Below are 11,896 nucleotides of genomic sequence, written 5' to 3'. Positions count from 1 at the left end.
TCTCCGCGCGGGCGCGGGCGGTGGAGGAAGCAGGGCCCGCCGCCTCGTCACGTGTCCCCTGCGGTCGGGAAACAGGTCTGATCAATGTCTGTCTGCGTCTGCCTGGATGGTGCCCCTGTCGATCACAGATTGTGTCTGCACACACGGAGGACAAGGAAAATGCATGCTGCAGGTCCTTGAATTTGGGGGTTAATGGCGGGGGGGGCTGGGGAGAAGGGACAAAACCTGGCCTTGGCAGGTGCTGGTTCCCAGGCTAATTTTAAGCGTCTAGACTAGCCAGTTGTTTGGACGTATTCACTGCCACCTGGACCCTGGGCCAGAGCAAGGGAGCCTTGCTGCGTAGACAGCATCCTGTCCACACCTCACCCACAATGCTTTGTCGCCCGGAATGGTCAGCCAGTTCTCTTGAGGGTGGAGCGAGAGGCGCTTCTTCTGCCTGCCTCGGCGCTGTGCCAGAGAGGAAGACATGGGGAGAATAGTTAACATGCTGCGGTGAATTATGCCGATGACCATAATCAGCCTCCAGCGCTTGGGGAGCATTTTTGTAGCCAGAATCTCCTACTTTTAGCTTTGTTTCCATGCAAGCCGGTTGTCGGAACGACCAGCTTGTTTTCTGCATCCTTAGGACCCTCCAGGCATTCATCTCTCACCCAGCAACTCTGCCCACAAACGCGGCAGACTCTGGTGTAAAGCTTGTCGGGTGAGATGAAGTGGAAGAGAGAAGCAAGAGCGTTTTCTAGAGGGCAGTTTGGGGCCAGGCATTCATCAAAGTTTCCTTTTCACTGTCCTTAGGGACAAAGGAGAAAGAAAACTGGACTGATGAAGGGGTTGTGCAGAACATTTCCTACATCTAAAATGAATTAAGGAGCCGGCCTGTGGCTCGCTTGGGAGAGTGCGGTGCTGATAACACCAAGGCCACGGGTTCGGATCCCTATATAGGGATGGCCGGTTTGCTCACTGGGTGAGCGTGGTGCTGACAACACCAAGTCAAGGGTTAAGATCCCCTTACCGATCATCTTTTTTTTTAAAAAAAAAAGAAGAATTAAGCCTGTTTATTATGTTATAGTTCATTAATTGTGAGAGGCCATATGTCATTTTTATTATCATCACATGTGAACTGACTAAAAAGGCTTACATGATTATTGTGAAAAATACAGGAAAGTTTCAGGAAGAAAATAAAAATTATCCCACCTCTTCTCCATTATAGGCAGAGGATTTTATGGGAAAGAGAAATATTCGATTTCTAGTCAGAGCACTTTTAATAGGCCACTCAAAATAAGAGGAGAATAATAGCAATCTGTGATTCAGGTCAACAAAGTTTCACAAAGAGATAGTGTTATACAATATAATATGTATTAATATATTGATAATCTTTTAACGGGCTGATATGGTAGGGAAGGCAGAAGAATTGAAACAACTTCCCCACTAGAGTTTAAGCTCCAGGAAAACAGGGACGTGTGCAGAATCCGTGCCATTTTTTAGGTACTCCTGTAACTATTTGTTGAATAAATGAATGATTGGACATGGGCGCTTTGGAGTAAGACTTGAGCTTGATTATCCTCACAAATTGCCTGAATATATTATTTCCAAAGAGATTATATGTGTGTATAAGGAGACAGAGAAAGAGAGACGGAACCCATTCACAGCATTTTTAGTAATGTGATTATGTATCTAATATCCACTGTGATAAATAAGCAAAAAAGATTAAATTATAAAGATACTATCCCCCAAATCCAATATTTCATTTCTTAAGAGTATTAACCACTATACCATTTAGCCCCAGTATTTCAATACTAAGCAAATATTAAAAAACAAACAAGTGAAAAACCAACCCAATACTGGTGGCAGGACCATTTGCAATCAATACTGACCGTATCCCGTTGCTTCTAGTCCTGGTGGTGAGGAGTCCTTTCTAAATATAAGAGGAATAAAGAAGTCACTTCCCCAGCTGTCATCATCTTCCAACAGATTGAGCAAGAATACGGAAAAGGTGATGTAAACTTTGAAGGAAGCTCTTACTTAGATTTGCTCTGGGTTTTGTTTCACGTGTGTATGTGTTTCACAGTATTTATTATTGCATCTTCTATTTTTAGACAGTCCATCAAACTCTAGATGATGATCAGCCATGTGATTTTTTCAAGAAAAGGAATAGGGTGAATGAATCTCACCAGAAAAGCAGGTAAATAGTTTTAGTAGAATTGCTCTATCTTGCAGAAGGCACATTATCTCATTTCTCCAGATTGAATATGTGTGGTTGGGGAAAAAATATATATATATCTGTGGATAAGAAATATACATTTACATTTTTTTATCTAGCAAAAATGAGTGGATAAAGTAGTTTTAAGCATTTCTAGTAGATAAAGATTCCAGAAGTCATAATTCTGGTAGTATTAGCAGAAGCCACAATTTTGGGGAAGTCCTTTAATTGCTTTTCTATGTTAGTTTTCTTTAATATAGAAAGGATACTGATAATAATTCGCTTTTATATATGCACACTGACAGCTAGTTTTAACAGTGTTACTTGTGAAATCTGAATAATGGCCATTCCTTTATTTCTTCATTTATTTGTTCCACATTTGTTGAGCACATGCTGTGCTACTGGCTGTAATTTAACATCCTCCATATTTATTAATTAAGAGGTAAAACATTTTCAAATAATTACTTAGTATGGTTGAAACTACTGGACAAATGAACTTATAAGATTTCCAGAAAGCGTGTTTACCACCCATTTCTGTTCTTTCCATCTGACTTATATTACAAAAACATACTATTAATTTTTACCAAATGCTATGTTCTTGGTAAATTGACTGAAAAGAAGGTATTTTCAACTATGATACAAGATTCTGCCTTAGAATGAATTACCCCAAAAAGAATCAGTTGGTATACTAGTGATGCTCACAGTATTCATTATCTTTCTTCGCCTGCCATTGACAAGATAGCATTAACCCTATTTTTTCATTCATATTGTATTATAAATCACCATATAATTTTACTTCTATCCTTTTAAACCTAATTTTCCTAAATGTGTTTCCTGTTTGAAAACATTTTATAGGCTCTTGGTTTAAGGTATGGTTTGTATATGCTATAATTTTGCATAATAAGATTTAGTCAGCTCAGCATCACCACTAATCAGTGATTCAACCCATAAAACTTGCATTTTAAATCATATTTATATTTAATTTAAAATAGGTATGTAAAAGAAATCTGTGTATTTTACTTCTGAATGTTATTAAGCACTGTTGATCATTAACAGAACAGATCAAGAGTTCTAGGACAGATTTTTTCCAAACTAATGTTTTTAGAAGTACACACAATTGGTCTAAAATTTTAAAGCAAGCACTTTGAGAAATGTTAATATTTTTCTTAAATGCTGCTAATTGATATAAAATAGAATCCATGCATTCATTTTTGGCATGTGTTATATGTTTCTTAAATAGAGTATTGTGTTGAAAAATGTTTTATTAAACTACTTCTTTTGTGAGGAGTTTGGAGGCCTTAATTTTTCTAATGCCTAGTAATAGCTGAAATGTACAACTAAAGGATTATTTTTCTTTAACCATAGCCAGACATTTTTTTTGTCATATGTAGTAAGAATTGCAGTTTTATTTTTCACAGCCATATGAATGCTAGATCATCTTGGAATAAGGTGCAACATTCAAAGGATTCTTCAGGAAAAAGGCAGAGTAAATCCCAAGTACCCCATGTTTCTTCCCAGCTGAGAAGCAGCCTTGTAGGTGTCTCCCAACCCACTGAAGATAAACTTAAAGAAAGCAGTTCCCAGGAAAGAAAACCCAAAAGGAATCCACTTGGTTCCAGATGTCAGGGGGCCTCAGGAAACAAATCATTTTTTGACTTTCAGTCAGTGAAAATTATTAAAGAAAATGCTGATGAGGACAGTGCAAGTGACATATCTGATTCTGAAAGAATTCCCATCCCTCCTTCTCCCCTCACACCCCCAGATCTTAATCTTCGAGCTGAAGAAATTGATCCAATTTGCTTCGATCTTCACCCAGGTCAGGGCCATACAAAGCCTGAATACTGTTATCCTGATTTCCTCCCACCCCCTTTTAGCTCCTGGGACCTACGGGAAATGGCAATGCTTCTGAACACAGAGTATAAAACTGAAGCCATGCCACGAGCAGGAGGACTTCTTGGGAAGTATATCGATAGACTTGTTCAGCTCGAGTGGCTGCAGATCCAGACTGTGCAGGGTGAAAAAGGAAAGGGGGCCAAAGCAAGGCCTGCCACTGCCCCTGGAACCTCAGGGACTCTGAAAAGCCCCGGGAGAAGTAAGCTAATCTCCAGTGCTCTGTCCAAGCCTCTGCCTCACCAGGAAGGGGCTTCAAAGTCAGGCACTTCACGAAAGAAAGATTTCTACCATGAAGAAGTCCGTCCATCATATTACACATTTGAGACGTCCCCCAAACCCATTGATGTGCTGGGTAGTAACAGGTTATGCTCTCAGAAGCAAACCCTTGAAATGAGGACAGAAGAGAAGAAAAAGAAATCAAGTAAGAGTACCAAGGTGCAGCGTTGGGATTTGTCCTGCAGTGACAGCTGTCCTAAGATGGAAACCAATGGTAACATTCGGATTCCCAAACAGTCAGTGATGATCCTGGACTCAGCAGCCTCCTGTAAGGCCTCCAAAACACAAGCACATGCAAATCTTAAGAAAAAGGGAATTGCGAATAACTGTGGTCGTGCCACTATATCCAGTGAGAAAAAACTCAAAACGAATGGTGCAATGCACAGCACATATAAATTGAAATAGTATCTGATACGATGAATTGTAAAGACCCGCAGATATCTAAATATTAGTGCTGTTTCAGAAATTTTACAGTACTGTGAATTTTAAGAAATGTTATGATTACTGACATTTAAGTAGTTGACTGCTCCTTTAATCCCCGTCACCCCCACCCCCGTTGGATTATTTTCAAAGAGAGGTGTCTTTCAATAAGCCTTTCTTTGTATTGACAGTCTGAAGCAAATGAGAGCCCTTTAGATAAAAAGTAAGCAAGGTATGTGCCATATAAAGAAATCAATGACATCTCTACAAGGGAAGAGTGAACAAAACTTCTGAAATAGTAGCCAGCCTTTCTAAAACAGGTAACGATGTTTAGCTCTCACTGATACTTGCACAAGTATGCAAAATAGTGAATGCTGTGTTAAATGGTGTAGAAATCTAAACATTTGAAACAAGGCCCTTCTTGCCACTGCCTCTCTTGCTTATACATAAACTACACAAGCAAAATTTCTGTTCGTTTTACCCCTTGGAGAAGCTTCACTTCTTCCTCAAGTTAGGGAGTACTTGAGTTTCTATTTTGAACTGTCACATCACCAAGCTGCTTGCTTTTTAAAGACAATGGAATCTAGTACTTTAGTACATTTTTTTCTGACATGAGTTTTAAAAAGAGGGCATTTTAAATTTAGAGATGGTGGTGATGAAGTCTGTTTTTGAGTTTTCTAAACTGAGGTTAAAATAATTTGCAGACTTTCCCATTTGGAAAGTCAGTGAGTTTAAGTGTGATGATTGCTGCTTGGTGGACATGGGAATGAAATATTTGACACTCTAGAATTTCTGGCATGTAATGTTCTTCTCCAAGGAGGTGCCACAGGAAAATCACCTTTTATAATTTGTAAATGAAGGGCCTGTAATAGGATAAAAACACATGGAATCACTTTGCATGTGAAATTAAGTTAATGAATTGGGACTCAGATCCTGTTATCCTTAGTTAAAAATAATGGTCCATTTTAGTTTGCAACAGCAGGATTTTATGATCTTGCTTGGAGTGTGGGGTGGCAAGGGTGGGAGAGAACACCTTTCAAGATGTGGGGGTGGGGGGGCGGGGAGTGGAATAGGAATAAAGTTGCTGATTGTGTTCTGAACATCCTTATCTGGCATGATGGCTTCCTGGCTCTCTTAAAGACTTCTTACTTAACTGCCAGTAAATAACATCTCCTTGCTCCTAAAGTTGTGCTGTGAACTTTCTGTGGATATATGCGAATATCTTTACAAACTTTGAGTGACTACTTGTTGATATTTATTGTGTTTTAATGCCTGTAGTTGATTTTATCCCTTTAAACAATTATTGTATTTGTTTTTGGCATGCTTTTATTTTTTTCACCTTTGGAGCAAAATGAAAAACATGGCATTTTTCATTAGAAAATATATAATAGCTTGCATACTTTTCACATAGCAGTATATGTCTTCAGAAACAGCATGAGGATAAGATGCATTATAATTAAAATAATGTGCAAAGGCTGAATGTTATTTAATCACTCTAAACAATGTGGAAATTTTTTATGGTAGCCTTGTTTCTTTCAGGGCTTTATTTTCGGATTTTTACATCTTCCCTCTTATATTCTTTCTCTCTCACACCACCACACTGGAGAAAGCATGCTCTTACAATAAGATCTTACTTCCACCTTTTTACATGAACGAAATCTTTACGTACAGCAGGCGTTACTTCCCTAGTCCTCAAATACAACGTTTGTACTCAGTATATGTGTTGTATTTGCAGAACTTAGCTCCACTCCTAATTGTCCTTTCTGTGGTTCCTGAGTGGTAATCCCTGTGTCCCTTTTGCCCTTTTCCTTGTGAGCACAGATTAGTCTATTTTCCATGGCTGATACCTCACGATTCTTTCACTGCTAGACTTTTGTGCAGCTCTTTATGAAGTTTCATGGTTGATAAATATTCATAAGCATGATATCATATACATGTATATGTGTATATATACTCCTTATATCAATACAAAAGGGTTTATGCTGAGTTGCCGCTTTCCTTGTAATATATCCACATGAGTACTCTTAAAGGCCTTGACTGGTGAGGGTGAAGTGGTTTACCTTTCCCTGCCTTGTGTATGTCTGTGCTGAGGACCAGCATGATTAAGAAATTTGGAGGTAATGCCTTATACATTTGTTCCCAGCTCTTTTAATTGAAGTTGGTTGCTTAATTTGGGGAATAGTCATAACATCGTGTGTTCAGACAGTTTAAAAAGGCTGAAAAAGTGACTTTGCTTGTTTACTTTTTTGCCTCAGGTTGGTGGTTCATTTTAACCAATATTATTGTGATTATATCAGAGCTCCTAATGAATAGCATTAAGTTTTTTTAAATTAGGTTTATTACAGAATTAACATAAGCACAATTTTAATTGTATGATTTCTGATATACATATCTCACATATCTTAATACACTAAATGCTGCAGATAAGAATCTTGCTATTTTCAAGCAGACATTGGAAAGTTGAATCATGAACTCATTCAGTTCAAGTCAAAACATTTGAGTATCCCATTAGTCTAGTGTCACAAGTCAGTGTATTTCCAAGAAGTGCCTCTCATTTCTGGGGAGTTGTTTACATTCACCTTGCATTTAAGCCAATTAAAACATTCCAAGGTTAAAAAATTTTTTTTTTAAAAAGGACCAAAAAGAATATAAGAAAATGTATTTCAGGCTTAGAATCAGTGAAAAAAAGTTGTAAAAATGTTCAAAAATGAACTATGAAACTATGTCAGTATTTGCTGTGATTAATAAAGATTTAGACTGTTTCCCAAATATTTAATGACTAAACGGGCTGAAGGTTTGTAACTAATTTGAATGTGCTAGAACTGGTGGCCTATGAAAAAAAAAATGGGGGAGAGGATATTGATGGTCTTATGATAGCTAAGAGCTAAAAGGAAGGTGGTTCATAGTGGTTCTTGGGCCTATTAGGTTATTTTCCAAAAAGACAAGAATTTTAACCTTAAGTGATATAAGTATTGTCTATTCTTTCCTTTATGTTCATTTACTTGAGTAGATACATAAAAATGTAAAACTCTTGGTACTGTATTTCAAGGTAACAGAGAAGCAGTATTTATTATTTATTCACATACAGGTAGAGAGCACCATTCAAAATGGCCTGAAAATGTTCAGCATGTTTGTTATTTGCTGTTATAACAATTGTATGCTTGCTTTTGTAGGCAATAAAGCAGAATTCATGTAAGTTTCTATGAACTTGGATTTCTCTTTTCTTGAGATCAATTAAAACAGGAAAATATCGTCTGGATTTTTCTGGTATGGTTTTGTTTTCCTTTTTATGCACTTCTCTTTCAAAGCTTGTCTTTATTTTCTCCCTTGTTATTTCAAAGAATTGCTCAGGATGAAATGTTGTTCCAATTCCTGTCTTAAGATTAAGTGACATACCTGACCAAAGCACAGATTAACATCACTACACACAGCCACGTGCCATACGATATCCTTTCAGTCTAGAACTAACCACATATGCAAAGGTGATCTCATAGATTATAATGGCTATACCATGTAGCCTAGGTTCATAGTAGGCTGTACTACCTTGGTTTAAGTATGCTCTATGATGTTTGCACAATAATGAAACCTCATTTAAGCAACACATTTCTGAGAAGCATTGCTGTAAATTTCTTGAGTCCCTTTTCCCTTTATTATCCCCCAAAAAGGTATTAAGGAGTAGTTAGGGGAGCAGGATGCAAATTCAGTAAGCATAAAATTAAAGTAACGTGTGATACAATGAATTTGCACCATAATTTACATATCCAAAAATGAGTACTGTCTGTTTCAAGGAAGTAACCTGGTTAGGGGACAACAGATTTGAGCTGCTCCTGCAGCATACATTCTGAAAGACTCTTTTCTCCTCTTTCTAAACTCACTTCTGACAATGAGTTGCATTCTTTAGAGTCTACCAAATTGTGGCCGTAGTGTTTGAGGGTTTAAAAAATGATTTCTTGGTATGGTTTGAAAATTAAACATGCTGGAGGTTTTAAATCATTAGTTTGTACAGAAAATGGTAGATTATTTTTGCATGTTGCCATTTTATTATCCACGAGGTGGCGACTAAACCTTTTCAGATAGCAGTGAATTTGTCCTGTTAGTGCCTTCTAATCAAATAAAAAGGTTTTTACTGGAATCAAAAAGAAATGGGAGAGAAGAGGACTGTTTGGCTTCAGACACAAAGCATTTTCTTTATTTAGCTTCACTGTGACATCAGAGAATTAAATGGTTTATTATATGTAGTTAGGTGCTGTAGAGGATTCCCTTTCATTCATTAAACATTCCCATATCATAAAACATTGTATCCAGCATACAGTAATGCTCAACAAAGTAATATAAATCATTAATTGATAAAAATCTTCATAGAGACCTGTTTCATAAAATACAATTTGAATATCCCTCTCTTCAGCAATTTAATATTTAAGGAATTAACTGCAATAGCATTGGGAAATATATATGGAATTAAAAAATGGGATGGTCATGAATATAATTGTCTTAGCTTGAACGATATCTTGAAGAAAATAATAATACATATTTAATTTTATATTACATTAAACTAGTACAATTTTATGCTTTGCTACTCAAATTGTGAGCCCCTCCCCAGACCCCCCTTTTTTGTGTATTTATTTATTCTTAGCTCCCACAGATAAGTGAGAACATGTGATATTTCTCTTTCTGCACCTGACTTGTTTTCACTTAATGTAATTCTCTCTAGGTCCATCCATGTCATTGCAAATGGCAGTATTTCATTCTTTTTTATAGCAGAGTAGTATTCCATTGTGTAGATATACCACATTTTCTGTATCCACACATCTGAAGATGGACATTTGGGCTGGTTCCAACTCTTGGCTATTGTAAAGAGTGCTGCGATGAACATTGGGGAACAGGTATACCTTCGACTGAGTCAATGTATTTTAACAACATCCTTGACACATAAAGTTTGAGAACACTTGCTTTCATGGTACTTAAAAGTCTGCAAGTTTGAGTTTACAGATTTTATGTTACTTTAAAGGCTGGCAGGCCCTACCTGTCCCTGCTTTGACCACTACAGTAGTCATGCTTATCTATGCCAATTTTCTCCATAGCTTAAGGGCACTTGGCTACCTGTTTACCTCAAGAATAGATCACTGAAATGAGTGATTTATGGACTCTGAAAATCTGCTCCACAAGTGAGTGCTGATTGAGGTTTCTTAGAATACTTAACCACCTGGATCACATTTTCCTTACATTCATACTCTTCTATTTTTAAACCCCAGGTATGGAAGCTCACTCTTCCTTTGATTGTCTCTTTCACCCACTTCATCCTTGTAGCCAGGTTTAGGAGGGTCTTCACCACCTGTCACCGAGATTTTTCTCTAAACTCATCTGAGACAGCTGCCTTAATAAAAGATTAAAAAGGAAGGCTTTGCTTTTTTTTCTATGGTGTTTTCAAGTTTCTAAATACTGGAATGAAATGCTTTTGTTTATAGAACTTACATAATGTTGAAATGGTCTAACAAGTTTAATTGAAGATATTCTGATTTTAAAAAAGGAGTATATATTCTTATCTCAACAGGATGGTTTTTGATGTGAGAAGATCAACTAAGCCCCTATTAAATCTCTCCCCCACCCCCTTCCCTTTCCTTCTCCTCCTTCCCTAAGGAAACATTTTAAAAATTATGTACATAAGTGACTGAAGAAAGAGCTTAGTAATTCTGTTGGAGTCAGTGGGCCTGAAGCCCTGTTGGGACCTAAAATCGTACGGGCTCTAAAAGATTTTAAAAGGACACAGCTTTTTCTTGGTATGTGTAATGGATTGAATTATGCCCCTCCAAAACTCACTGAAGCTTGAATTGTGTCCCCCAGTTTTTATGTATTAGAAACTTAGCCCCACTGTGACTGTTAAGAGGGTGGGAAATCCTATTATGGTGATTGAAGGGTGGAGCCTTGAAGAGGTGATTGGATTGTAGGACCATGCAGTAGTGAATGGATTAAAAATGGTAGTTGGGGCATGGTTCTGAGGGCTTTAAAAGAAGATAGAGGAGAGTCTTTCTCTCTCTGCTCTCTCTGCTTCCACCATCTTGCAATGTGGGACCCCCTGGGTCACTGTCGACACCACCAGATGGACTTTAGACTGCCCAGACTCAGAAACTGTAAGCAACAAATTTTGTTTCCTGTATAAGTCACCCAGTTTTGAGTACTTTGTTATAAGCAACTGAAATGGACTAATAATACAGCATGCATTTCTCTGAGTTCCCTCTTTTCCTACGGTCATTTGATATTTTGAGCCTTGGTTATGAGTCAAGATGACAGTATTTACTTGAATGTAAAGGTGTTTTCCAGTCAGCCTGGAGCTGCAGACTTGCACATACTATCCAGACCCTGGGAAGCCAAGGAAAACATCAGTAAATCTATTGGGATTCCACATCTCCAGCAGGACCCTGAGATAACAGCAAGGATGGGAGCAGAAACCATATGAGTCTTGGTGAGACCTTGCACTAGGCTCCTTGCATGGAGCCCCCACAGCTCACATCCCCCTCCCTCCTGCTTCCCATTTCCCACATTCCATTCCCTCAGCCCCTTTAAAAACCCCTCAGCAAATCTGAGTCTTGGAGATGCCTTTATCTGGCCCTTCTCCTTCAGGTTTACCAGAGAGATGGGTTAGCCCAACATCTCTCCTCAAGTCACTAGCATTTCTAAATAAAAGCTGACTTCCATTTTCACCAAAATTTGACTTTTGAGTGATTCATTTTTGAAAGGGAACAGGCAGCTGGACCTATGCCTGGTAACGATTCTACTATCAGTATTATTAGTATTGGAATATACTTGCAAAAAAGTGAAAGACTTCAATCTCTTAAATCTAGCAGTATGTGTGTGTGTTTCCTATTGCTCTTCTGCAGCTATTACTTGTAGAAATTGAGGCAACAGATTAAAATCCCTCAAAGGAAGGTTTCTGGGCAGCTCTTGGTGGCTGATTCAAAATACTAAAACATAAGGAACCACACTTTCTGATCAACCCATGTGATTACTAAAGCAATCAAAACAAAAGAGAAAAAAAGTCATTGAAAATAAATCAGGAAATACAAATCATGAATTATTTTATTTGAACTGTCAAAGAACAATGTTACAACAAAT

The 11,896-nt window shown here is 37.8% G+C and overlaps 1 protein-coding gene across 4 annotated transcripts; it reads left to right on the top strand.

Annotated features, from left to right (window-relative positions):
• The first annotated feature begins 6 nt into the window (after positions 1-6).
• Positions 7-6,488, top strand: FAM217B (family with sequence similarity 217, member B). Of its 4 annotated transcripts, none has more exons than XM_008579698.1 (4): positions 7-75; positions 1,891-1,990; positions 2,094-2,179; positions 4,072-6,488. In XM_008579698.1, the coding sequence occupies exon 4, from the start codon at positions 4,091-4,093 to the stop codon at positions 4,769-4,771; it is 681 nt and encodes a 226-aa protein (XP_008577920.1). In that variant the 5' UTR covers positions 7-75; positions 1,891-1,990; positions 2,094-2,179; positions 4,072-4,090; the 3' UTR covers positions 4,772-6,488. The 4 variants fall into 4 exon arrangements, with proteins under 4 accessions (XP_008577920.1, XP_008577918.1, XP_008577919.1 ...); XM_008579696.1 differs by having other exon boundaries at positions 12-75; positions 3,616-6,488; XM_008579697.1 differs by having other exon boundaries at positions 57-172.
• Positions 6,489-11,896: the final 5,408 nt, after the last annotated feature.

This window comes from Galeopterus variegatus, unplaced genomic scaffold (genome assembly GCF_000696425.1).
Source record: "Galeopterus variegatus unplaced genomic scaffold, G_variegatus-3.0.2 Scaffold1944, whole genome shotgun sequence".
Classification (NCBI taxonomy): Eukaryota; Metazoa; Chordata; class Mammalia; order Dermoptera; family Cynocephalidae; genus Galeopterus; species Galeopterus variegatus.
The sequence above is the reverse complement of the archived record's forward strand: the minus strand, read 5'-3'. Positions and strand labels throughout refer to the sequence as shown.